Source organism: Mesoplodon densirostris, chromosome 6, assembly GCF_025265405.1.
Source record: "Mesoplodon densirostris isolate mMesDen1 chromosome 6, mMesDen1 primary haplotype, whole genome shotgun sequence".
Lineage (NCBI taxonomy): Eukaryota > Metazoa > Chordata > Mammalia > Artiodactyla > Ziphiidae > Mesoplodon > Mesoplodon densirostris.
In genome coordinates this window covers 617410-645225 of record NC_082666.1, presented here as the reverse complement: position 1 = coordinate 645225, position 27816 = coordinate 617410, and the positions used below count along the sequence as shown (strand labels likewise).

Sequence of the window (27816 nt, the reverse complement as noted above, 5' to 3'; positions counted from 1 at the left end):
GCGGCCAGCACAGAGAGGCCCCAGACACTCCAACACTGGCCGGCAGGGCCCTGGGCCCCAGCAGGGTCTCCCTGGCGGGCTGGGGAAGAGCTGCAGGAGCTGCGCCAGCTGGTTCTCTGAAACCCACCCACAGGAGATGCTGGCTTCAGGGTGCATCAGAGCAGAGACCTCTACCCATCTTGGTCAGAGAGCCAGGGGGGATGAGGAGGCCTGGGATGGTTCGGGGGAAGCCAGACAGGAGTGCCGATGCCGAAGCGAGGGCGCGTCCTCCTGGAAGCAAACCACACATGGTCAAGGTCAAGGTGGGGGCAAGCCAGGAGGGCAGCAGGGAGGGAGCAGCTGGCCTGCTTTGGAGCCCTTGGAGCTGGCAGCTCAGCTGGGGAGCACGGGGTGTCCGGGCAGCTCACTGAGTCGGAGCCCAGGTCAGCTGGGGCACTCTGGAAGTCCTTGGGGCCGCCCAGCAGCACCTCCTCGTACTCGGTCTGGTAGTCAGACTCATCTGGGCAGACAGTAGGGCCACGCAGGTATCCTCTTGAGAGCAGGGGCAGGGGCCGGCACGGGTCCCCATATGCAGCCCACCGGGTCCAGGGGCTGCTAGAGGGATCCTGGTGGTCAGGGCATCTTATTGAGAGTGTCAAGGGTCAGGAAGGGACATTGCCACTACCATCCTCAGCTGTGTGGGCATATGGCCCGGGGTCCAGCTCACCGTCCACTGCAGCCACCTTGGCAGGCTTGATACGTGATACGATCTCAGCGAGGCCCTGGGGTGACGGGTCAGAGCTGGGGGAAGCTGGGGTGGAGCCAGGGCTGGGGGCAGAGCCTGCCTGAGAGGCGCCGAGAGTGGGGGAATGGGGGTGAGGGTTTGGAGGGTGGGGAGGGTCTCCTCTCCACCCTCACACCTGGGCCTGTGGAGGGGGTCGGCCAAGCGCACAGAGCTGTCCAACAGGTGACAGGTGTGTCCCAGGAGGGGCCTTGCCCTCAGCAGACCCGACACCTGCAGGCTGTTAGTTCTGACTGTGGGCACAGACGGGCCCTAATTGCGGCGGCCCTCTACCTGGCCTGGTTCTGAGCACTGCTGAGCCGACAAATGGAGCCATCTGCTGGGAGCGCGCGGCGCCGAGCGTGCGCACGTCTGTAACCCCCGGCGCGCAGGAGCCGTGGAGCTGAGGCGGGGCCGGGCGGCCGCTCCCCATCCGCCACAGTACCTGGGAGGTTGTTGATGTAGGCCCCGTCCATCAGCAGGTGTCCATCTTTGGGGTCGCAGAGCGGGGGCGTGTAGCCCGACAGGGACAAGCTGGCACGCACGTACCTCCACAGGGAGCCTGGGAGGAGGTCCAGAGGGATCGTGGGAGAGGGAAGGAGCCTTTCACTACCCAAGGTGAGTTCCTGCCCTGGACCCTCGGCTCAGAGCCTCGCCGACATGGGTCCTGAGCCCTGCACATCTGGCCTCCGGCAGAGAGCACCAGGCCCGGGCAGATGACACCCTTCCTGGACATCCTCCTCCTCGGATGGAGCCCGAGGGGCCGGGCTTGCTCTGGGCCTCCCCACATCTCCCCTTGCCGTGACCTTCTGCCAGCCCTGCCACCCCACTCACCTCTAAGCAGACACATTTCAAGGGGCTCCCCAAACACTCTGGCCTGGAGAAGGGCCTCAGCCGCCCACCCACAGATGGGCTCTCCCCTCGGCATGCTGCTCCAACCCACGCGCAGCTGTGACCCACGTGGGCCCTCAGTCTGCTGCTCTGCCCCCGTCCCATCTCTACCTCTCCCTGTGCACCCTTCAGCCTTCGGGCCCAGAGCAGAGTCATCTCTGTTCACATCTCCCCGAGCCTCTTGCCTCCTCTGGGAGATCCTGGGGCTTCCCTGGGCCAGGCCTGGAACTGGCCCCTTAACGCCCCTCCCCTGAAGCTACTCTGCCCCCGCTGGGGAGCCTGCACCCCGGGAGGAGGTGCTCACCGTCTGTGTGGGCCCGCATGGCAGAGGCTGCGATGTCCGTGGTGACGGTGAAGTAGGGGATCCACAGGTCCTGAGGGGAACGGGACTCAGAGGGACCACCCCCGGCTGCCAGCCCTCGACCCTGTGGGCCCAGGGCATCCAGACCCAGGCAGGCTGAGGCCATGGGCTCTGCTGGGGCTCCCCAGGTGGTCCCTGCCAGGGGTTGCACCTCGATCTGCCTGTCCTTAAAGACGCTACAGATGCTTCTGTTGAAACCAGCCCCCGAGAACACGGAGGGGATGGGGTAGGTCAGGTCCAGCATGGTCTTTACCATCGACATCACATCCTGGGGGGTGGCACACGGGGGCACGTGTGAGGCCCCCGCAGAGGAGAAGGGGCTCCCCCCCTGCCTCCCCACCAGGCACCGGCAGCAGGAGACCCCGAGGGACCACCAAGAGCCTGCGTCAGGAGAAGGGACAGGGACCTGGGCACACACGTGTGCTTTCTGCGAACAGAAGCCCGTGGGGAGCAAACACTGCGGCCTGAATGGCAGCGCCTGGAGGTCCCAGGGGAACGCCTGCTGACCCCTGGCAGGCCTGGCCAGCTGGGCCCTCACCGCCCGCTCAGTGGGGATGGCCCGAGGCTCACTGGGACAAGGCCCATCCAGGACCAGGGCCAGCTGAGTGTCCACCACTGCCCCTCCGGGCTGGCCCGGGCTTGGCCTTCACACTCCACCGTGGCAGACGCTCCATCCCTCTGATCCTGGGAAGCAGCAGCCCTACCAAGGGCCCTCGCTGTCAAAGCCCCATGATCTCTGCTAGGACCGAGGCCCATCCTTCCCCAGTGAGGATGGGGGCCAGTGAGACCTGCGAGCACAGGGCACAGGACCAAGAATGCCTGACTTGGGCTTCCCTGGTGGCGCAGTGGTTCAGAGTCCGCCTGCCGATGCAGGGGACGCGGGTTCGTGCCCTGGTCTGGGAGGATCCCACATGCCGCGGAGCGGCTGGGCCCGTGAGCCATGGCCGCTGAGCCTGCGCGTCCGGAGCCTGTGCGCCGCAATGGGAGAGGCCACAACAGTGAGAGGCTCGCGTACCGCAAAAAAAAAAAAAAAAAAAAAAAAAAAACAATGCCTGACTCCTCAGGGGTCAGGGATGGAGAGAAAGGGTGCTCCTTGCCTCTGTGAGGGCAGACGCTGGGACGGGCTGTCAGTGGGGGTGGGCCCCCAGCTGGGGGTGAGTCATGCGCCCCCAGCCGCTCCCACTGAGACTTGTGGACGAGCAGAAAGAACACACGTGCCCCTGGAGGACAGGGAACCAGGACAGCCTGGGACGTCCCCGGTGTCCTCTGCAGGCAGCAAGGCCCTCACTCCCGAGGAAGCCCTTGCCCAGCACCACAGCCACCCCACTGTGTCCCCTCCACGTGCCAACAGGTGGGACCACAGAGCAGCCTGGGGGGGTCCATCCCCCATGCCCCACAGGGTGGCTGCCCAGTGGGCTCCCTTGGCCCAGCACAAACTCAGGGTGGCAGGACATGACACCCGAAGCTCCCTGGCTATTCCCACACCTGTACCAGACCAGCAGGGGTGAGGAAGGGAGAGCTCTGCCCAACCTGCACGCAGACCCTTGCTGAGGCTAGAGCACCGTCCCCCGCGGCCACTGCCCTCGGAGGCTGTCCTTAGTGACCAGAGCCGAGCAGCCCGCAGCCCCCAGGGAGACTGGGCACCTTGGGGATGTGTGGGTTGGGCAGATGGCCTGCTCGGAGAGCTTCTGCTCGGAGGAGGCCCATCTTTTCTTTTAAAAATGAGAATGCCAACACTTCTGAGGCCACTCTTGGTTTCAGCCAGGGCTCCACTCCGCTCCACAAAAACCCAGCAGAGCCCTGAGAGGGCAGACTGCAGCCCGCCCCATCCCTTGCCACAGCCCGCCTGCCCCGGGTGGGTCCCCAGATCCTGGATTGTCCCCTGGCGTCCATTCACTGCAGGGCCAACTGTACCAACAATGTATATTTCTTACTTTCTGTGTCCCTGATGCTCTGGCATTTGGGGTCCCGCATACTGGGGGAGAGAGACAGACCTGGGCTCACCCAGCCCTTCCAGAGCCCACACCCGACCACCTCTGTCTAACCCACACACCAAGCCTGAATCACCCAGGGCCAGGTGCCAGGCAACTATGCCCAGAAACCCACCAGAATTATTCGAACGGGCAGATCTTAAGCTGTGTGCCCTGCCCTGCCTTGCCCTTCCCACAGAAACCCCAATAAGGGCCCTGACCTAGGCCTTGCCCCCTGCCTGCCTACCGGCACTGGTGCCCCCATGGCCCTGTGGGGTGAGCGTGGAAATGCGGGGAACTGTGGGTGCACTAACCTCTCCTCAGCCACCTTTACAACTTAAGACCAGGCCTGAGCCGGAGCCCATCCCACAACACTGACGCCCCTGCCCCTCTGTGCCCTCCCTGCCCCAACAAGCCACGTGCTGAGGCCAGAGCCCCGCAGAGCCACGTCCGTCTCGATGCCCTCCTGCCGTCCCCGGCCCTGCAGGGCCCCTCACCTCAGCCCACTGCTTGGCCCGGATCCATATCTGGCTGTAGTTCCGCTCCTCAGAGCACAGGGCGCCCGTGAAGGCCCCGACGGACGTCCCTCCGACCGTGTCCACCGGGATGCCACACTCCGTCAGGGCCCCGATGATGCCCACCTGGGCACAGCCTCTATGCCAACAGGAGGATGGAGCAGGCAGGCAGCACCGCCGGTCCGCCAGGACCCCAGGGACGGCCGTCCCGTTCCACCCCACCCCTCAGTGCCCGAGTCCTGCACATGCCACAGAGAGAGGGGCAAAGATGCCAACTCAGAGAGGGAGTGGGATGCTCCCGAGAGGCAGCCAGCACTCAGCCTCCTCCACCCGCTGGCGTCTGGGAGGCTGTGAAGCCGAAACAACAGGCTTTGAACAGACTTGGGCGGGTGGGGAGGCAGGTGGAGGCCCCCAGCGTAGCCCCCAGGGCCGGACGAGCCACCGCCGGAAAGCAGCGCGGGCTGAAACCATTCTGGCCACTGTTCGTGTGTGATGTCCACCACACAACCAGAAATAGCATGTGTGAGCAGAAGAGAGTGTGTGACTGTAGCCAGGAGGAGGGACACACAGTGGAAGTGGACAGAAGCAACACCCAAGTTCTAGAACGGATGATTGACATTGAACCTCGGGTTCAAGGAGCATTCTAAAGGCTGAGCATAAATTAAAAAAAAAAATTCCTACATTGTTGAAAACCCAAGCTGAAAAAACTTTAGACCAGGCTGAGAACAAAAAGGCATGCTGCCCCCAAAGGGTCAGCACACACAGAGCTGACCTCCCCTGCCCTGCGCTGGCTGCAGAGATCACGGACTTACCATCTGGCCCTTCACAGACAATGTCTGCTGGCCCGTAAGTTAGGAAAGAAAGAACAGTTTAAATCAAAGAGAGTAAAATTAAGGAAATAATAAAGAGCAGAAATTAATGAACCAGAAGACAAACACATTACAGAGAGGATCCTCAAAGGTAAAAGCTGGTGCTTTGAAAGGACTAATTCAGGTAAGACTGGTAAGACTGACCCATAAAAGTAAAAAGCGGGGGATAGAGAGAGGTGGACAGCGTCGGGGAGTGGAGGGGGAGGGAGAAAGAGACAGACACAGAGAGACAGAGACGGAGAGGGAGAGAAAGAGGAGGAGGAGGGAGACAGGAGGTCTCAATAACCAGTATCAGGACTGAGGAAGGGAACATCTGTACAGATGCTCCAATTAAAAAGGTAAGAAGCTAGTATGAGCTTCATGCCTTAAGTAGGAAAAATCAGATAAAATGGACACATCCCTAGACCAACATAACTTACCAGACCTGACGCTAGAAGTAGAAAACCTGAAGAGTCCAATAACCATCAAAACAACTGAATCTTTAATTTTCAAATCCTCACAAAATTTCATGTCCAGATGGTTTTACTAGTGAACTGTACTAAACATATAAGGAAAAACAACACAAACCACCTGAAACCTTCCAGAGAACAGGGAAAGCAGCAGCACCTTCCAATTCAGTTTTGAAAGCAGCAAACAAACCTGCCTACATTTCAGGAAAGGACAAGCATGGCCCACCTTGCTCAGACCCAGGGGGGTCAGGTGACACAGAAACAGGAACAGGGCCACATGCCACAGGCAAATGAGTCAATCCCAAGAAGGTGATGTTTGATGTTACTTTAAAATCACTCAGTGTGATTCACCATATTAACAGAATAAAGAAGCAGAATCACACAATCCCGACAGACCCATAAAAACAACCACCCGTGATAAAAACTCGGCAAACTAAGAACAGAAGGAAACTTCCTCAGTCTGATAAAGGGCATCTACAAAACCCAAGAGCCAAGACGGCAGAGATGGCGCTTAACGCTTAAAGGGAATGCTTTCCCCAACACTCACCACCTCTGCTCAGCTCTGTGCCGGAAGCTCTAACCAGTGCAACAGGCAAGAAAAAGAAACAAAGGCATTTACGTATTTTGGAAAGAAAGAGAAAATACTGTCTTTATTCTCAGAAGAATAAAATGCAAAAAAACTACAAAAAAAAAGGTACTGGAAGAAGTGAATTTAGCAAGGTTGTAAGTCATGACATCAATTTACAAATATCATTTGTATTTCTACATACTGGCAACAAACAATTTAAAATGAAATTTAAAACGTATCATTTAGGGCTTTCCTGGTGGCGCAGCGGTTAAGAATCCACCTGCCAATGCAAGGGATACCGATTCGAGCCCTGGTCCGGGAAGATCCCACATGCCACGGAGCAACTAAGCCCATGCGCCACAACTACTGAGCCTGAACTCTAGAGCCCATGAGCCACAACTACTGAGCCTACGATCCACAACTACTGAGCCCACGTGCCACAACTACTGAAGCCCGCGTGCCTAGAGCCCGTGCTCCGCAACAAAAGAGGCCACTACAATTAAAGCCCGCACACCGCAATGAAGAGTGGCCCCCGCTCGCCGCAACTAGAGAAAGCCAGTACCCAGCCATGAAGACCCAACACAGCCAAAAAAATAAATATATAAAGAAATTTATTAAAAAAAAATATATATATACCATTTACAATAGCAAAAATCTCATAAAATACATAGCTGACTCTAAAATTTACACAGAAATGCAGAGGACCTAGGACAATCCAAACAATTTCAAGAAAAAGAATTTGAAGGAATGGCACTGCCTGATGATTTCCTATAAAGCTAGAGTAACAAAGACAGTGCAGAGGTGGCTAGGACAGCACCATGCCTCAGTGCAGCTCACACCTGGGCAGGGGTTTGCTGCTTGACTCAGACGCCACAGCAGCTCAGCAGGAAGGGCAAGTCTTCAACTAGGTAACCATGTGGAATACCCTCACCTCACACCCCGCCACTCACAGGAAACAATTGTGGGTGGATTGCAGGCCCAGATGTACAAGCTTCGAGAAGATGTAGCCTAGGCAAGAGCCCCCAGGGCACCAGAAATAAAAAAAACTGTAAAAAACTGGGAAATCACACTCCATCAGAGTTAAAACGTGCTCATCAAAAAATGCCATTACATGCCATTACAACAAAAACAAAAGTCAAAGACTGAAGACAATATTAGTAATAAATATATCTGGCAAAAGACTTGTATTCAGGGACTTCCCTGGTGGCACAGTGGTTAAGAATCCACCTGCCAATGCAGGGGACACAAGTTCGAGTCCTGGTCCGGGAAGATCCCACATGCTGCGGAACAACTAAGCCCGTGCACCACAACTACTGAGCCCGCGTGCCACAACTACTGAAGCCCACGCACCTAGAGTCCGTGCTCTGCAACAAGAGAAGCCGCCGCAATAAGAAGCCCACGCACCCCAACGAAGAGTAGCCCCTCCCTGCTCGCCGCAACTAGAGAAAGCCCGCGCGCAGCAACGAAGACCCAACGCAGCCAAAAATAAAATTAATTAATTAATTTTAAAAAAGAAAGTTAAAAAAAAAGACTCGTATTCAGACTATATAAATAACTCCTCTAACTAAATAGCAGAGGGCAAGCCACCTGTGAGAGAGGCATGTGGAACTTGATGACCAAGAGGCACCTGGTGCCTGAGTCCAGGATGCAGATGAGACTCGCAGTGAGGCCCGGCCTCCCACCAGGGGCGTGGCCACAACTCACACCCAGGATGACACCAAGGGTGACAGACACGTGGGCAGCCCGAACTCTCAAAACTGCCAGTGGGGGTGTAAAACTGTTCACCTACCCCGTGGACAGGTAATTCCACTCCTAGGTATTAGCCCAAGAGAAGAGCACATATGTCCACAGGAAAGATCTGTACGAGAATGCTTGTAGCCGTTTTGTGCACAGTAAACAAACCCAGAAAATAACCCAAATGTCTGTCAACAGGAGGAGGACTAGCATAGCCTGGGGCCCACAGGGTCCCATGCGGGGACGCCACAGGTGCAGTCAGGGCACACAGACAACCTCAGAGACATGGAGTTCACGGGACCAAGCCGACACAGGCCAGCACGGAACAGAATGGAACGGAAAACTAAACAAGCAAACATTATTATTCTCAGAGAAATTCAAACTGCACTACTAGAACAAACAAACAAAAAAAACTGAAAAAAGCACTCAGACGTTAGAAACATCTTAGCAAAGAAAGATCAATTAGAAGATACATCTGAGAAAAATCACCCAGAAAGTAGAACAAAAAGACAAAGGTGGAAAACCTGGGAGAGAAAAGAAAAGATAGGAGCATGAGAGGATGAGGGGCCATCTGTATTGTGATCCAGAAGAGACAGCAGGGGGCAGGGGGTGTGGGCCTCACCCAGCACCCCCAGGGCTGAAGGTGATGAATCTCCAAATTTGAAAGGGCCCACCGGGACTCTGCCCAGCCTAATGTGGGAAAAGAGCGACACCCAGGCACATCCTCAAGTACTTCCAGAAACACGAGAGTGAAGAGAGTCTCCTACAAGATCCAGAAGGAACAGGCTTCGTGAATAACATGACACTGAACTTCAGAACAGCAATACTGGAAGCTAAAAAGATGATGGAACCACACCTTAAAATTCTCAGGGAAAATTATTTCCATCTAGAATTCCATAACCAAACTGTCATGCAAGTGTCAGAGCAGAATGAAGATACTTTCTGCTAAGCATGGTGTTGAAACTTTTCCCTCCCATGCATCTTCTCTTAAGGAAATGTCTAGAGTATGAACTCTACCAAAATCAGGAATGTATCAAGAAAGAGGAAGACGTGGTATCCAGAAGTGGAGTTGGACACAGGAGAGAGACAAAGGCAGTTCCCAGGATCACGGTGAAGGGAAACCCCAAGGCAGCATCCCAGCAGCATGACTGGGGAGCGACCAGCAGAGCTGAGAGGAGGCCGCTCCAGAGTGAGCTCAGCAGAGATGGCTTGGTGGTCTGAGCACACTGAGTGGGGCTGCGTCTCCAGCAGCATCTGGGGTGGACTGCTGAGCAAACGGCAACTGCCGCAATGATTGCTCTGAGGCGGGAGACACAACCATATGTACAGGAGGATAAGGCTTGGCTCCAAAGCAGACCCACCTTGCTGTAAGGCAAACAGTGAGCAATGGCTGCCTAGGGAGGGGACCACAGCGGGATCCTGTGCTGAGGAGGAGGACAGACAGAGGATACACGACAGAGACAGACAAACAGACTTTGACCCTGCGCGTATGCGGGGGCGGTTAGGAACTTAATCATCTAAAACTGAAAAAAATGAAAAAACAGATAAACAACAGGTTCCTACTGCATAGCACAGGGCACTATATTCAATACCCTGTAATAATCCATAATGGGAAAGAATATGAAAAACAACATATGTATACTATATATATATATATATACATACACATACACACACACACACACATATACAAAACTGAATCACTTTCCCGTGCACCTAAAACCAATACAACATTGTAAATCAACTATGCTTCAATAAAAAAAAAAGAAACGTAAATGAGGAAACAGCTGAAGAAAAGTTGGAAGTGACTGTCTGTGGGATATTGTCTGTGGGATATCTCTGGATTTGTTGGTGGGGCAGGTTGGGCAGAGGACTGCTGTGTGTTATACAAATACCATACGGCCTGACAGAATGGCCACGTGGCTTTTAAACTATTACTTTAAAGAAATTTTCATTAAAACTGCTGCTGCAAACGAGGTCCAAGTCTGGGCCAGCTGCTCCAGGGCACCTCACAGTCCCAGCCCTGCAGAAAGTAGCCTGAGTGCTCCTCCATCCTGGCAGCTTTGGGTAAATCACCTGATTTTCTAGGCCCACTGGCTCAGCTTTCAGGTAAAAACATGGCACTACACGATGCCCCCAAATCACCCAAAATAAACGAGCAGAGTACTCATTACTTCACCACCCAGGCCAGGCCGCACTCAGGGTGCCAGGGTCAACACGTGCAGGGCGCTCCACCCCGGCCCGCTGCCTGCAGACCGTGGGGTCCCTCCCCTGCAGCGCAGCCCTCGGAGAGAGGCCACAACGTGCGCTGGGAAGGCACAGGAGGCCAGTGAAGAGGCTGGGGGAGAGGAGGCGGGGTCTCCAGAAGGGCAGGCCCTCCCGTGCCCACCCCACTTTCCTGGCTGTACGGGTCTCAGGCCAGAAGTTGGAGCCTCTGAGTCTCCAATAGTGGGGAAGTAAGGAACGTGAATCCAGCCAGACAAGCAGTTTTGAGGCTCATGTGCATCATTTCTCTGACCCTCTCCAGCTACAATTAGCCGAGGAGTGGAGGGGCCGGGCGCGAGCACAGCCCCGACTCTGCAGGGTGCACGCACACAGTGATTCCAGCTCACTCTGGAAGGGACATCCTCGGGCCAAGGCAGGTGGCGAGCCAGGCTCCTCCGTCAGGCCTTGGGCACAGGTGGCCAGCACGGTAAGCAGGGCTGGCACCCAGGCCTGGCACTCAGGGAGCCTCGCTGCAGTGCCGGGGAAGCGGCACAAGCCCGCCAGCCCAGCGACTGGCCTGACGTCCTCCGAGGCCAGGGGTGTGAGGGGCTCCACCCCACAGGGCACCCCTGGCCCTGGGACCTGGCCCTCAGAGGGGCGGGGGTCCAGCACAGATGCTGCAGGAGGTGCTGCCTTGCCCCTCCTCGCGCCGACCGGTTCACCCGGGGGCCTTGGCCTGTCACACCCTCACCAAACACCTGCCCCTCCGTTTCTGCCCCTACGTGTATTTTTCTCTTTAACCAAGGTCAGGAGAAGGGCAGCAAGCGTCAGGACAACTTGGGGGACAAGTGGTTTGGGTTAAAAGTCCTTAAAGGAACCCACCAGCCCAAGAAACTAAAGGCTGCTTCACGAGGGTCGTGAGCAGCGCAGATCACTGTTCCATAAAGCGTGCATTAAAATGGAAAGAAACTCACCCGCAGCCCAACGGAAAAAGACTGGCAAAGGATGAGAACGGAGTTTTCAGAAGAGGGGACAATCGGAGCGAGGAATACATTCTCTTCCACTGTCTCTGTGGAGGGAGGTGACACCTGCCCGTGGGAAACACTGCCGGGCACGTGCGCCAGCCCAGCCCGGGGAATATCGGCGCAGGCGCACACGTACCGCGTCGCCCGTGGGAAGGGGCGGGACTCACCTCGCTCCCCCTCCCCCGGGTACCAAGGCGACGGCGTTGCCGGTCAGCACCGGCGCCAGGCGGGAGAAGTCCGAGCGCCGGTCTGGGGGCCTCTGGCAGACCCGCTCGGACAGCCCCACCTGCGAGAGAGGCCGGCAGACGCGGAGGGCCGGGCCGAGTTCACACACCCGTCATGGCCTGGCTCTTCTCCCCAACTCCTGACCCAAAGCACCTCCTGGACACGGCCGGTGGGTCTGATCCCGACCCAGTCGTCACCTCAGCGCCCGGGCTCACCTGGGAGGGCTCTTGGGGTGGGGCGGGCAGTGCCGGCAGCTGGGCCACATACCGACAGGCCCAGCTGAAGCCCACCAGCCCCGAGGTGGAGGGCGCTCAGGGCTTGGACACCTGGGCACAGACGCCGCTGGCAGGGTGCCTCCACCAAGCTGCGGGGCTGGGTGGGCTGTGGCGAGCCGGCGGCCCCTGCGCACCCACCACGGCCCGCGCCCAGCCACCAGGGCTGGGGACCCCTGAGGAGGAGGCGCCTCAGGATTTGTGTGCTTTTCTGTCCAAAGGAGGAAGCAGTGCCAACCTGAGGCCACCGGGCTCTCTGGGGCCTCAGCTGAAGGTGGGAACCTCAGGCCCATCGCTCTGGGGTTCTGGCCCCCCGCAGGGGCTCCCCCATCCAGGGGGCATGTCACCCTGTGGCCACGGGTATCTGAAGACCAAGCTCAAGCAGATGTGAGTGCACAGGAGTGGGAGAGCTCGTGGAGAACAAGCGCCCTCGTCAGAGCCAGCGGGCTCAGCAGAGGCAGAGGGAAAGGGCCCGAAGCAGGTCGGCGGGGCACCCAGCCGCCCCGGGCCTCACCAGCTTGGGCAGGCTCCTCCTGGAGAGGACGCGGCGAGGGCAGCAGAGGTGCAGGTGGCCGGAGCACCAGCCCCGCGTGTTGAGCCGCTGCACAGTGCGGGCCGGTGCAGGCCCGTCCTCCCAGTGCAGCAGGACCAGCTGCTTCCGGGCATGCACAGCCGCGGTCCCCAGCACCCGCTCCAGCTGAGGGAGAGCGGGGCCCCGCGTCAGGCAGCCCAGCAGAGGCCGCAGGCTTGAGCAGGACAGAGCCAAAGGCCAGCGCGGGGCTGTCCACAGAGGTCCCAGGCTGGATGGGACCACGCCTCATGCCCCAGCCCAACACAGGTCTTGGCCTTGGCGGGTGGTACCCTGGTTCTGAAGACCGACCCGGCTGTGGTGTGCTTGGCCCTTCCTCTGTGGAGCTGTGACCCAGGGGGTGCAGGGCTGGGTGCGGGGGCACAAGGGAGCTCCGGGGGCCTGCAGGAAGGGAGGTGGCGCGCACACTGCAACCTTCTTTTGCAAACACTCCCCCACAAGGGAGCATCACTCCTGGTAAGAACAGGAACCCACATCGGAGATGACGAGTTTGTAGCTGTCCCAGGACCGGGGTGGAAGCGTGAAATGAGAACAGACGACGGGGCAGAGGAAGGAGGTGGGGAACACAAAGCGAAGGGACGACGAGAGTCCACTTCACACCCAGGAAGTTGGGAACACGGGGGACTGACAGTGCAGAGCAGGGAGCACGGAGCCCCAGACCTCGCCCACATCACATGCACAACAGGAGTGCAGTCTGGCAGCTCTCCGAACCTGAAGACACACAGCCTCTGCCACTCGGCAGCAATTCCAGGTGGTGCCCTGAAGACACCCCTGCACACGCGTGTAGTGAAGTAACTTCACAGTCCGTTGGCTGAGAAGAGACAGATGGTGGGGCGTTCACAAATAGAAACTAAACAGCCATAAGACGAGTGAAACAATATGGATAAAATTCAAAAGTGTAAGTGGTGAGGAAAAAGGAAATTTCAAGATGGTATAAACTAGAACACTATTTATATTAAAAAAAACAGTGCCATATACACACATAGTAAAAATGTGAAACACGGACAGAGGCTCTGCCTTTACAAGAGGCTCTGCCTTGTAAAGTGGCCACTGGCCACTTCGGGGGACCTGCCTGCCCCGGGGTACCTGCTAAAACAACCGTCACAGGTAAACACGGCAAAATGTTTCCAAAATGTGTAGAGCAAATACCTGGGTGTCTGCTCTTATTAGCCATCCCTTCCTGAGTTGTTGAAATACTTCATTCAGAGGAAAAGAGAGAAACAAGGGGCCTGAGGAGAGAGTGGGGACCCCCTCCCGCCAAGACCTGCCCAGCCTGCAGCCCTTTGACCACGCCCACTGCCTGGCCCAACCCAGCAGCCGGCCGGGCCCCTCCCCTCGAGCCCTGGCCATGGACCCCACCTGCTGAGGCTCCGCCCACTGCCCCACTCCCGCAGGCCGGCTCACCTCGCCCACCGTGGGCTCTTTCTCACCCAGGCCCACGATAAGGATGCAGTCGGCCTGCCGGATACAGCGCTGGGTCCAGGGCGTGAGCGTGCTGTCCGCCTGGCAGAGCACGATCCGGTGGATGTCCTCCTGCTGCCCCAGCCAGCTGGACAGCCGGTACTCGTGGATACTGGAAGGCACAGACAGAGGGGCGCAGACGCCGGGGCGCATTTCAAGGCCGGGCTGGGACCCACTGAGAGCAGGAAGCCAAGCTCGGCCAGGCTGTTCCGACGTGGAGGCTGGCGTACCTGTCCAGAGCAGCAGAGCCAAGGCGCTGTCTTTTGCTGGCGCTGGTCAGCAGCAGGGCCTGAAAACACAACCACCAACTACAGAAAACTGTGCCGGCAGCTCACACTGGAGGACAAGCGAGGCCCTTCCTTCTCCTGGAAGTTTGCTCTTGTGGAAAGCAATAAGCCTTGCACCACTCATGAGGAAGTGCCTGTGGCCCTGAAGGAGACCCTCTGGGCAGGTGAGGCTGCAGGTGTGGCAGTGGAAGGGCTGCACCAAGCACAGGGAGGGGCGGCCTCTCTGAACCTCAGTCTCCTCCTCTACACATGAAGGGGTTGAATCTCTGCAGCACTGAGACTGTGTGTGCATGGGGGCAGGGAAGCACAAGCCTGTAAAGTGCGAGATTAGACAGCTTCCCAAATCCAAGGCAGCCCGGCTGGCTGGGTTCCAGTCAGGTGCAGTTCACCAGGGTCTAGATGCACACGTTTTCACATTTTTGTGTCTCTGGGATCAGCGTGCTTCCTCCATCTACAGGATCTTAGAGCTGCTGTCCACACAGACACAGTTGCTCTCAGCCAGGAGGGCCAGCGTCAGAATATGTGAGAGGGCCGCCAGGGGCAGGGACAAAAGCTGAGAGGCCAGCGGCCCTCAGTGTCAGGAAGGCTGCTGGGCCGCCCTGAGGATGCAGAAGTCCCGCCGCTGCAGGAGAAGCCGGGCTCTTCCCCATGGCTTCCTTCTTACACCCGCGCTTACACCTGAGCTTCCCTGAAGGCTTGTAATCAGAAGGCGAGAGACAAGAAATCACTGCCTTGTGTTTAACTGGCAGCATCTGCTTTCTTGGAGGCACAAGCATAAGGGTGCATTTCACAGGGTGGTGCCCTCTGATGTGGCTGCTGGACTGACCTGTGCGTCTGTGCAGCTCTGACTCAAATGGCAGAAGCCCGTTGATGCGGGGGAGCAACTCCTCTGGGGGCTCAGGGCAAAGGGCGCTGACCCCCCTGGGGGCTGCAGTCCTGCTCTGGGGGTCAGGCCAGGTCGGGCCAAGCCGGGAAGAGCTTCAAGCTCTAGTTGGTTACCCCGCATGGGTCTGACAGAGAGAGGGAGTCCTCTCGGGGCTGATGCCTCACGTGCCTGTGAGGGCGGGCATTCCTGGGCACTGCAGTGGCTCACCCGTCCACCTCTTGGGCGTCTAGCACGAGGCGGGACAGGCAGGCCATGTCTGGCTGCAGGAACACAGAGGACCGCAGCCCTGAGGTCCTCAGCCGACCCCAGGCTGGGCTCTATCTGGCCCTCAGGGCACGTCTCCTGCTCGGGGCCCGCCTGCCTGGACTCGGAGGGTTCTGAGGAGGCCCTTGGGAAAGTGTGGAGCCCCCCAGAGGTGCTGCTCTGGGCTCTCAAGGTGCGGGCTGCAGCCCCAGCTGGTCAGGAATGTGGTGACCATTCCGTCCCTGGAAGGGTCTGCTTAGGGCCCACGTCATGGGCAGGTCCAGGGCAGTGCGTGGACACAGGGTGACGCCTAGGCACGTATATGTTGGCTCTGTGGGGCACGGCTGCTGCTCCAGGACAGATCTGGCCTGGATAGTCATTGTCAGCCTGGCTGTTACACAGCCTCTCTCCCAAACTCTGGAAGCCAGAGGAAGTGGACTGACACCTTCACAGGTGGAAGAAAAGGACCACTGGCCTAGATCCTCACTCTAAAAACACCCTTCACAAATGTGGTCACCTGACTTTCAGCAAAAGAGCACTGCAGGGCAGAGTCCAGTCCTTCTAAGTGAGAGCTCTGGGTCAGCGAAGGCTCTGGGTCAGCGAGGGCTCTGGGGCAGCTGAAGATCCTCTAGAAAAATGAATCCTGACTCTACCTCATATCATCACCAAAATCAATCTCCAATGAATTGTAAACTTGAAAGGTAAAACCATAACGTTTTTAGAAGAACCTCTTCATGATTTTGGGGCAGGATGAAATTTCTTCAATAAAACACAAAAAGCAGTAACAATATAGGAAAAAACTGATAAATAAATTGGTCTATATTAGAATTAACAACTTATGTTTGTCAAAAGATATCATTAAAAGAATAAAAAAAACAAGCCACAGAGGGAAAGATATCTGCAACACTTTCATCCAATAAAGTGACTGTATCCAGATTGCCCATCAACAAGGAAAAGATAAAAAACCAATAAAAAGGGTGGGCAACTTGACAGGCACTTGCAGAAGAAGGTATCCCAATGGCCAGTAAACAAACAAACTTCTTAGCTGTTGGGAAATGCAAATTCAGGCCCAAACAAGATACCACTGCACACTCACCAAAATGCACAAAGAGGAAAGGCCACCCACCCAGCTGCAGAACACACACTCTTCCCTTTCTCCAGGACAGACTATATGTTAGGCCACAGGATAAGTCCTAAAGAACTTTAAAGACTGGATTTACAGGGACTTACTTCACTGATGGTCCAGTGGTTAAGACTTCTCCTTGCAATGCAGGGGATGTGGGTCCCATCCCTGGTCAGGGAGATGAGATCCCACATGTCTCGGGGCCAAAAAGCCAAAACCATAAAACAGAAGCAATATTGTAACAAATTCAATAAAGACTTAAAAAAAAAAGATTGGATTTACAGATATAGAGAACAAACATATGGATACCAAGGCGGGGGTGGGGGGTGGGATGAATTGGGAGTTTGGGATTGATATATATTCACTATTGATACTGTGTATAAAATAGATAACTGGGACTTCCTTGATGGCGCAGTGGTTAGACTCCGTGGTTAAGACTGCGCTCCCAATGCAGGGGGCCTGGGTTCAATCCCTGGTCAGGAAACTAGATCCCACATGTACGCCACAACTAAGGAGCCCTCAGGCCACAACTAAGGAGCCCGCCTGCCACAACTAAGATCCGGCGCAACCAAATTAAAATATAATTAATTAAAAAAAAAAAAAGAAATGAGAGAAAATGGAATCTTTCTTTAAAAAAATAAAAATAAAATAGATAACTAATGAGAACCTACTGTATAGCACAGGGAACTCCATTCAATGTTCTGTGGTGACCTAAATGGGAAGGAAATCCAAAAAAGAGGGGATATATGTATATGTAAAGCTGATTCACTTTGCTGTACAGTAGAAACTAACACAACATTGTAAAGCATTATGCTCCAATAAAATTTTTTTTAAAAATTGGATTTACACAAAGTATCTTTTCTGATCACAATGGTATGAAACTGGAAAATTCAAAAATATATGGAAATTAAACAACACATGCATAAACAACCAATGGGTCAAAGAAATCACAAGAGAAATGAGAAAATATCTTGAGAGAAATGAAAACAAAAACAACAACATTCCCGGATGTACTGGACACAGCGAAAGCATAGCTAGGAGGGAAGTTTACAGCTACACATGCCTCCTTTGAGGAAGAAGAAAGATCTCTGATCAACAAGCGCCTTTGTACCTTAAGTAACCGGAAAAAGAATCTCAAAGTAAACCCAGAGCTAGCAGAAATAAGGAAATAATAAAGATCGGAACAGAGATAAATAAAATAGAGAATAGGAAAACAGAGAAAATCAATGAAACCAATAGTTGGTTCTTTGAAAGAATCAATAAAATTGGCAAACCTTTAGCTAGAGGAATAAAGAAAAAAAGAGAAAAGACTCAAATTACTAAATGCAGAAATAACAGTGGGACATTAGCTATTTTACAGAAATAAAAAGTAATACAGGAGAGTACAGTGAGCAGTTGCATATAACAAACTGGATCATCTGGATGAAATGGACAAATTTCTAGAAATGCACAACCTACCATGACTGAACCATGAAGAAACAGGAAATCTGAATAGACCTATAACCAGTAAGAAAACTGAACCAGTTAAAAAAAAAAAAAGCCCCACAGGAGGGCCGCAGGGCCTGGGGGGACAGCCTCCGCTGGACGCGTGTCAGGGGAGGAGCGGTGAGGGGCAGGCGCGCTCACGGGGCAACGGGATCAGAGAAGCTAATTCGGGCCAAACCCCAGACCCTCCTGGAAGGGAACCGCAGAGGCACGACCAGGAGGCCGGCAAACAGGCACACGTCTCCAGAAAGGCCCCTGAAGACCTAACTGATGGGACAGGCGCTCAGCACTAGGCCTCAGGAGCACCCCACACTGGTGCGTGCGCTGGCCATCGCCTTGAGGTAGAAAACTTCTTCCGTCGTCACCTCTCAAAGCCCCGGGTCCTGAGGACCCACGGTTAGGGCGCCGAGAACACTCGCAGGGCTGAAGAGCTCCGTGGTCAGGCCCAGGTAGTTGTGCAGAGGCAGGAAGGTGACCCTCTGCAGCCGCACCATGATGATCTGGAGAGAGACAGGCCAACTGTGTCTTCACTTGCTGAGCCTGCCTTGGCCTCGCGGGCGGGAAAGCCCCTGGTGTAGACAACTCACCCTCGTCACGCAAGGTGTCAGTGCTAGGGGCACAAGGAAACTCTGCATTGTTTTTACAAGTTTTCTGTAAGTGTAAAATTACTGCAAATCAAGAAGTTTAATAATAACAAAAAGAGCTCTTTGGGGGCACGGTGGGAGATCTGAAGACCCCTTTGAGATTATCAATACTAATTTTTACAGCAAAATATGTATTACAAAACTTTAAAAAAACCATCTTCCTTCTTCCTACCCCCCTGAACCCCACATCACCCCCGAACCCCACATCACCAGCACTGTCCTGCCAGTGAAGTCGATTCCACTATTGCGGACACGTCCTCGTGGCCACAGCACTCAGTAAACCGATGGTGAGACGCTCAGGGTGCTGGCCCCGCGCCCTCCACCGAGATGGCCACAGCACTGCAGAGAAGCGACCCACCCGCAACACCCTCACCAGGGCTTCAGGATGTTTCACAGAAACTCCTTGAAAAGCCACAGCTGGAAGCCGGAGGATGGTGGATGGGACAGCAGTGTGGGCAGACACCGTTTTGTACGGTGCGGTGTGGCCCTGTAACGACAGCCCCAGTTGGTCTGCTCTGGCCTGTCCTGAGACCTCGGAGCCTGGCGCTCCAAGCCGCCACTCCGGTCTCAAGCATCACAGCGCTCAGTAGCCCACTCTCCTAGGCCTACTGCAAGGCCACTTGGAGCCAGGATCACCCGCCCAGCAACCCCCGCTGAGCCCTGCCCTGCCACCGACGGAGCTCCCCACGGCCAAGGACCCGGTGGGCAGCATGTGGTTTCTCTCTTCTGGGAACTGGCTGGTGCTCGAGAGAAAAGATGACTTTTTCAGTCGCAGAATCACCCCCAGGCAGTGACCTTGGCCCTTTCTGGTTCGCAGCTCGGAGTCCTGCCACCTCCTCTCCCCCAACTGCCAGTTACAGCAACCACCGGCTCTTTTCTAAACTGATGGTTTTCCTTCATCAAAGTACCACATAAATGGAATCACACAAGGCTTGGGCCCTTCCGCTGAGACTACGCACTTCAGGGTCATCATGCTGTTCACGTGCCAGTAGTTTGTACTGTTTATTGATGAGAACTAGTCTATTTTATGGATGCATCACAGTTTCTTTATCCATCTAGCAGGTGAAGGATATTTGGGGTGTTTCCAGTATTGGCAATTATAAATAAACTAATGTAAATATTTCCATACAGGGTTTTGTATGAACAGAGTTTTTGTTTCTCTTGCTAAGTATTGTGGAATTACTTACCAAAACCTCAGCTAAAGTTGGAGTGGGGACTGGCCTGTAGGGGGAGGTCTCATGCCTGCCATGCATGTCAATTACCCCAAACAGGAAGAGATTTCCGCCTACATCTTGGACAGAAAGGTGCCTCTACTTACCATCAGGCAGGAGGAAGGAAACTTCCCTCCACCCCCGACAGCCCAGCCAATCAGAGACTGCAGGGGCCCAGTCAATGGGAAGCCTCCATTGAACCCCCAGCTCCTCCAAGGAAATCTTTGGTTATCACAGCACCCCCCCCCCCCAACTCCTCCTTTTCCCTATAAAAGCAAGTTCCCCCTCCTTATTCTCTGGATTTGGCTTTTTTGTCTGCCATAGTTTCCATATCCCAAATTGCAATTCCTCTGCTCTTCCTGAATAAACTCGCTTTTGCTGATAATAACTGGCTACCATTTATTAAAGTTGATATATTTATAGGGTGTCAGAAGTGGGATCTGAAGGAGGCGAACCCCAAGAGATGACGGGCCCTGGAATTGAGCGAGGTACCCACACTGTGAGCCCGTCACGGTCATCACTTTCCTGAGTCTCGTCTTGGATTCCAAACTCTGCTCTTTTTGCATTTTGAGTTCTCTGACTTTATTTGAGATCTGGAACGGCTTTGTCCTTTCAGGGGAAAGGTTTCATCCTTTCTGGTTCAAGGCTTCATCCTTGGTGAGTACTCAGTTGTTTTCTGGAGTGCGCAACAGTGACGTTCTTTTGGAACATAGAGCTAACTGGAATCCAGTAATTTGTTTTATTCCTTTTGGAATCTGGGTCAGGACTCTGGGAACTTTCTTGGGTTTCCAAGAGAACTTAGGGAAAGTTAGCTGATTCCAGAGACAACAGTTTCAGCTCAGCGATGGTCGTTTAACTCATCTGCCAAGGTGGTTTCGGATAACCACGAGACTGCGATTACCTACTTGCTGAGCAAGGAGGTGTCTGCAGCAGCAAACCCCTCTTGCTGCAAGTGGTTAAATGCCTCTGGGGAAGTAGAGACCCAATGACATAAAACTAAAGAGCAAGTGCATTGGTTAGAGCAATATCGCCAGACAACCCGCTGTCTTTTTGGTGTATTCAGCTGGATACCTGCAGGTCTGGCTCCTGGTTTACAACCATCGTGCAAACTGGCCATCCCTTGCAGTCCCCCAGGGAGCCCTGGAGCTGGGAGGAATCCAGCCTTTCCTGGCAGGACATGCCCCCTCCCCACCCAGGCCTCTGATCAAAAATCTGATCTTTTTTTCTATGAGTTTGTTTGTTTTTGAAGTATAACTGACCTACAACAGGATGTGAGATCCTCGTGCACAACACAGTGATCTGATATTTCCATACATTACAAAACGATCTCCACTGTATGATTTCAAGTCCTTGAAATTTATTATCATTTGTTCTATGGCCCAGAATATAGTATGTCTTGTGAGTGTCCCATGTTCATGTGAAAAAAATGTGTTTTGCTGTTGTTGGGACCAGTGTTCAATAAATGTTCACTTAATCAAGGTGGTTTATGGTGTTGTTTAGATTTTTCTACATCTTTGCAGACTTTCTACTTGTTCTGTCGACTACTGAGAGAAAAGTGAAGTCACCAACTGTAAGTACGGATCCGTTTCGCCTTTCACCTCTGTAAGTTTCTGTTCCACTTTTGAGATTCCGCCATTAGGAGGATACACATTTGGGATGGTTGTATCTTCTTGACCAGTTCTGTTCCTCACCCCTGGAAGCACTCTGTGGTCGGAAGACTACTTTGTCTACATTAATGTAGCCCTTCAGTTTTCTTGTGAGTTTTCATGGTATAGCTTTTCACATTCTTTTATTTTTAATCTACCTAAGTCTTTATATTTAAAGTGGGTTTCATGAAGTCAGCATATAGCTAGATGTTGGTATTTCCATCCAATCTGATCACCATTTAATTGGTACATTCAATGTTATGATTGACGTGGCTAGGTTTAGGCTCCAATTTTCTGGGGAATGTTGAATTTTTTAGCAGGTTATCAAGCTGGCTGGGTTCAGACCACAAGTTCTGTCTTACTCCCCCTGACCCACCCTCCGTGGGGCTGGGTGCCAGTGTCTCTGATTTTGGGGCCATGCCTCGCCTGCTTGGCTCCTGCTGGCACAGGTGTCCCTCGGGGCTTAGTCTGACACCTCGGCTGAGGCTGAACCTTAGCCCCGCTCTCACGGTCTGTGCTGTGCTGCTCTCCGTCTGCACTGACACTTGCAGGATCCACCCACGCTCTCTCCCACATGGAGAAAGTCCGTGACTGGTTTGCCCCTGAGGCACAGCAGTGAGACAGCAGAGGAAACCCGGGGACTCACCGCTCCTGGGCTGCGTTTCCTGTGTCAATTCCCACCCACAGTCTAACCCACTTTTTTGTTTGTGCGGTACGCGGGCCTCTCGCTGTTGAGGCCCCTCCCCTTGCGGAGCACAGGCTCCGGACGCGCAGGCTCAGCGGCCATGGCTCACGGGCCCAGCCGCTCCGCGGCATGTGGGATCCTCCCGGACCGGGGCACGAACCCGTGTCCCCTGCATCGGCAGGCGGACTCCCAACCACTGCGCCACCAGGGAAGCCCCGTCTACCCACTTTCATTTTCAGATTCCTGGGTAATTGCTTCTTGCGTTTTGCTAGAGTTCTTGTTGTCATCAGCAGGAGAGAGAGGTTGCGGTGGCATTGCCCGCCACAGGAGGCCGACGCTCTCCACCCACCTGTCATGCTGGCAGACACGACAACCCGAGCGCCTGCACGGTCCTCCCAGTCTGGAAGGCTCTTCACCCTCCCCCACAGCCGAGGCCCACTGGGCTGCCCCAAACAGAGGTGCCGAGGAGCTCAGAGGGCCCGGCTCCTAGCCGGGCACCGGCCAGCCTCCTCGGGCAGCCGCTGCCCCCTGCTGTCCCCCAGCTCCCGAGCTGCATCTGCCCCACGGTGCCAGCTGTGGTGGTGGTCGGTGGGCGGTCACCACAACCCCTCCTTCCCTCCCAGGTGTCCCGGCCTCACTGGACCACATTCCTGTCCTTAGCCCAGGTCCAGCTTGCCACTGCCCAGTCCTCAGCAGGATCACCAGCGGACAGCCCCCCACCCAACCACACATGCGTGAGTGCCTTTGAGACCTGCCGGGAGTCACTCCACGTGGCCCTGCACAAGACTGCGGGGGGCCCGCTCACTGTCGCTGCGCGCCCGCCCGCCAGACAGAGCAGCCCCAACCGACCGGCCCTCTCACAGCGCCTGACACTGAGGAGGAAGAGCCACGTAAGGACACCCACGTGACTCCCCATCGACAGCTCAAGCTTTTCCACGAAGAACACGAATCAATTGTGTAACTCGAGAAAAGTAACAAAGAGAAGATATTTTTAAATATCAGCAAACGCTTCAAGCATGTATTTGAAGCCCAGTCAGCCTCCGGCAGTCTGCTGAGACCTCCTGCCCTCAGGCGGAGGAAGGCGCTGCGGGGGCCCGGCCAGCAAAGGCTGGACCGGCTACTCCTCCTCAAGGTGGGTCTTGACACTGGCAAGTGAGGCCTTGCAGTTTCCCCCTCGTGGAGCCTGGCCCCAAATCCTGGGAGGACCAGCAGTCTCAGCACCGGAGCCAGGACCCTCTGCCCGCCACACTCCAGGGAGGGGCTCCTGTCCTCCCTTCCAGTTCGCGTCCACCTCACGGTGTGACGGGGCCTCCTCCCCCGATGCTCCCACCCAGCCATGCTCTCCCTGAGCCCCAGAGCCCCTGCACGGCCCCCGGGCACAGGCCGGCTGGTGCCGACCCCTCCGAGGGGGAGGAGGCCTGGGCCTGCAGCACGAGCTACCTTCCTCATGATCTTCCTACCGTGGAACATCACTTTGTCTCTCTTCCGGAACCTGTACTGAGGAGTGGGCTGCACTTGTCCTGCAAAGGGAGCCAAGGGGCTGCCTGAGCACGGCTGGGACCCGCGAGGCGGCCACGTGTACACACTGAGCTGTCCTGCCCCCGCCCGGCCCCGCCCCGCCCCCAGTCACACAGCACCTTGTCCCAGGGCTGCGACAGACCCTTGCAGAGGAAGCAGGACTTCACTCTTCTTGGAAATGTGAGCCACGAAAGTTCAGAACAGACTCGAATTGCATGGATCCGACGAGCTCAGCCTCGTGGACAGGCCAGCAGTTTCCAACAAAAGCCACCGCGGGCTTGAGAGCTGCTCCCGGGAGCTCAAAACACCCGAGCCTCCCCCACCCTTTCAAGCCCTCCTCCCGGCCCCTCCGAGGGCTGAAGTCTGAAGCAAGATATCACGGAATCAGTTAACCCTTCTATACACAAAAAAGATGGTCATCGGGCTTCCCTGGTGGCGCAGTGGTTGAGAGTCCGCCTGCCGATGCAGGGGGTGTGGGTTTGTGCCCCGGTCCAGGAAGATCCCACATGCCGCGGAGCGGCTGGGCCCGTGAGCCGTGGCCGCTGAGCCTGTGCGTCCGGAGCCTGTGCTCCGCAACAAAAAAGATGGTCATGCCAATAAGGGCCAGGGCCAGGAGGATTCCAGTTGCAACACCCATCAGCTGGGCGAGGTCACAGATAGAGCACTTGTCAGCAAGGCGCCATGAGGCCCCTCCCAAGCCCAGACACAGGCTGGACACAAAGGACCCAGGGCAGCCAAGGGTGCAATAGACCACTGATCCTAGGGCCCGCCCATTAGCCGGGGGCAGTGAGGTGGTCACCTGGTGGACTGGGAATGCTGCTCTGTCAGCTGCAGACCCCAGGACCGAAGGGTGGCCAGGTAGAAGCTCGCCTAGGGGGGGAGGCTGCAGTCGGGAAGGGCCAGGATGGGCATGGACCTGGCTTCCCAGGGAGTGACAACAGAGCTGTGGGTCAGGGACAAGTCAGCAGCCCTGGAGACCTCCAGAAAGAAATGACCTTCCAGGATGCTGAGGTCCCCTGAGCCCACCTGCTCTGGAGCAGGGCCACCCCCAGCATGGCTGGGCAGGGCCAGCAGCTGTGCTGTGTTGACAACAAATGCTCCAGGCATCATTAACGCATCTGAATCGTAAATCCTCAGCTTTCCTGCTCCTCAGGATGCAAGTCCAGAGGAGCAAGCCTGGCTGGCCACAGTGGGTACAAAGGCCACCTCAGTGCCCTCTCATCACCAACAGAAACATGTGCTGCTGGCCTCGGGGCAGACAGAAGCCCACACAGCAGCAGTGCTGGGGAACCCTAAGGAGCCAACTGGATTTTGAGAACATTAAATACCAGCTCACAGCAGAGAAGGGCTCCCAGGGAGGGAGTTAACAAGGGGCTTCAGAAGCCCAGACCCCAGGGAGAGAGAAAGGAAGGTAAGAGAGAACAGTGAGGGACTTCCCTGGTGGTGCAGTGGTTAAGAATCCGCCTGCCAGTGCAGGGGACACGGGTTTGAGCCCTGGTCCGGGAAGATCCTACATGCTGCGGAGCGACAAAGCCCGTGCACCACAGCTACTGAGCCTGCGCTCTAGAGCCCATGAGCCACAACTACTAAGCCCGTGTGCCACAACTACTGAAGCCTGCGAGCCACAACTACTGAGCCCACGTGCCACAACTACTGAAGCCTGCACACCTAGAGCCCATGCTCCGCAACAAGAGAAACCTCCGCAATGAGAATCCCGCGCACCGCAACGAAGAGTAGCCCCTGCTCGCCGCAACTAGAGAAAGCCCGGGCACAGCAATGAAGACCCAACGCAGCCAAAAATAAATAAATTGATTAAAAGAAAGAGAGAACAGTGAGTGTGGAATGGTGAGCGGGCAGACGGCTGGGGCCGCCCATACACAGGATGCTGGCAGATTCCCCCCAAAGCTGAAGAAACCAGCCAAACAAGTAGCTACACTCCATTCCTCCTGGTACCCACATACCTCCTTCCAAGCAGCCAGGAACAGGATGGGTTTGGGGGAGTGGTGGGGGGACTTGTTAATCCTTTCAAGTTTCTACACAAGTGCCAAGGACTAAAGCAGCTTGCCTGATCCTTCAGAGCCAGGATCACACACAGCATCGATGCCAGAAAACCCAAGGAAATCAGTGCACTCAGAAAAGCATTTCAAAAGCAGAATGTTGCATCAAGACAGAATAAGGAAGTGATTCAGAAAACTCAACCCTTTGAACTCAGCTCAGGAGGCAGATGGAAGCAGTGGGAGCTTCTGCTTCACAGTGAGGCGTCCAGGCCCTCCTGGCCCAGACTGCGTGCTTGGCTAAAGACCACATCCACCAGGCAGCACCCTCCTCCTAAGTGTGTCTCTTCGAGCTCAGCCACCCCCTGGGGGGCAGCCAAGGCTGTCCACAGGAAGGGTCACGGGGATGCCCCAGGCCTATTTATACAGTCTCTGGTGGTTAGGCATCTCAGACTTTCCAGCTTTTCACGGTTGTTTTAATGCATCTAAATTTCTGGTTTAGAGATAAAGGCCCTTGTAATGTGGCTATATATGTTCCACGGGTAAAAGGCCCTAAGTCAAAGCAAGCAGACTTCCTAAGGGGAAGCAGGAACTTATAAGAGTGACTTTGGGGAAGAGGAGGGAGTGCCTCAGCCCTGACAAGGGGAAAACAGGCCCCACACACTACCCCCACATGCAGCAGGCTTCAAGGAGTTGCTGCGGGGCAGATGTTAAAAGGACCCTTTCTCCTTGTCCAGAAGTGGCCATAACTGGGAATTTTAAGGCTGATTCCTCACTGGAATCCTCAGGTTCTGCACCTCTGGGCCGGCGTCCCCCTCTTGCTCCATGGCTAAAAGTGAAACAAAAGAAGAGAGACTGGTTCCGAGGAGGGCACACGTTCCACCACCTCATGCTCACGTGCAAAGCAGTGCCTCCCAGCCCTTCCCCAGGTTCCTGTCCACGTTAAATTATGTTTCTATTGACAGGAAAACCCTGATGAAAAACTGTGTTCTCCATGGAGAGAAGCTCTTTTCACAAGCAATCGGAGCCCCTTCCCTCTCTGTAAATAGCCCTCGTGTGGCTGCCCAGGAACCTAGAACTGCAGCCAAGTCCCGGGCTCCTCTCCCAGCCAGTCAAGGGCAAGTGTGGGCAGCTGGGCAAAGGCCTAGTGCAGCAGGGATTTCCAGCACCCTGGGGAGGGGTGTGTGGCCACTACAGGCTGTGAGCCAGACCCTCCCTAGTGGCCCGTGCACAGGATTTCCCCCGCAGTGTGGCTGAGCCCTGGAGGTGGGTGTGTTGGTCTGGGGTGTAGTGAACTTGAGGACCAGGCCTGCTCACCTGGCCTCTGTGCCGCAGGGAGGAGCCCCGTCTAGGGCCTTCACCCTGTGGCTCCCAGGTCCCTTGGAAGGGCAACAGTAAGAGAGGGTTGTCTCTTCCGAAATCCCACCGGGAGAAGTCAGGGAGCAGAAGGCAGATGCAGCGTCACCTGCATCTGCTCACTGGTCAAAGGTCCCTGCCGGCCCCGTGGGAAACCCTTTCTTCTCAGATGTCTTCTCAAGGACCAGCAGCGCCTTGACCCCAGCTCTGCGGCCCAGCCCTGACCAGGGCGGTCTCCCCACGCCTCCCAGGCTTACAGGCGACAGAGCTCAAGCCCCCAGCACCTGCCACACAACCAAACCTCCTTCAGCTGCTGCACGTGCTCCACAGCGCAGGGGGCGGGAGGGAAGGAGACAGAGCGCAGGAGAACTGGGGGGCCGGGGGCGGCGCGGTTGGGGGCATCGAGGTTAGGAAGATGGTGGTTAGGGGGGCGTGGAGGTTAGGGCGCAGGGCTGGAGAGCAGTGATTATGGGGCCGTCGGGTTGAGGGCAGTCAGGTTGGGGGGCGTTCAGCTGCAGGGGCATCGGGGTTGGGGGCAGTCGGGGTTGAGGGCAGTCGGGTTGGGGGGCGTCGAGTTGAGGGGCTTTGGGTTGAGGTCAGTCGGGGTTGGGGGCCGTAGGGGTTGGGGGCAGTTGGGTTGAGGTGCGTCGCCGGCGACAGCCCTGTGGGGCAGTGTACGTCCCGGCGATGGATGGGGGAGGGGATGGCTACCTCTGCTCACAGAACCGGACCCCCAGGCCTGCCACTTCGGGGCGCTCGGCGGCGACTCACCGGGATCGCGCGCTCCCGACGCCCGCGCTCCCGTCACTCCACCCTGACGCCCCGCCCCCGACACCCGGCACTC

General features: G+C 55.7%; 1 protein-coding gene across 1 annotated transcript; it reads right to left on the bottom strand.

The window, feature by feature from the left end:
* Window positions 1–183: 183 nt before the first annotated feature.
* On the bottom strand, window positions 184–27763 carry PNPLA7 (patatin like phospholipase domain containing 7). Its single transcript, XM_060101814.1, has 21 exons — window positions 27684–27763; window positions 26934–27256; window positions 26414–26445; window positions 24166–24262; window positions 23435–23618; window positions 22596–22677; window positions 18921–19049; window positions 18314–18418; window positions 15275–15327; window positions 15008–15122; window positions 14125–14183; window positions 13838–14006; window positions 12359–12541; window positions 11515–11633; window positions 4480–4636; window positions 2164–2280; window positions 1956–2025; window positions 1055–1322; window positions 707–807; window positions 408–499; window positions 184–270 (listed from the first exon to the last, which is right to left on the bottom strand). Exons 3-21 carry the CDS (start codon window positions 26441–26443, stop codon window positions 184–186), a joined length of 2217 nt encoding a protein of 738 aa, XP_059957797.1. The 5' UTR covers window positions 26444–26445; window positions 26934–27256; window positions 27684–27763.
* Between the last annotated feature and the right edge of the window lie 53 nt (window positions 27764–27816).

Coding starts and splice junctions, on each gene's coding strand:
- PNPLA7 (XM_060101814.1), bottom strand. CDS start 26,443: ATGGAGCAAGAGGGGGACGCCGGCCCAGAG. Junction 11,634..12,358: donor GGAGGAGCCTGCCCAAGCTG/GTGAGGCCCGGG, acceptor CCTCTCTCGCAG/GTGGGGCTGTCCGAGCGGGT. Junction 4,637..11,514: donor CCCGGGGGAGGGGGAGCGAG/GTGAGTCCCGCC, acceptor CTGTTGGCATAG/AGGCTGTGCCCAGGTGGGCA.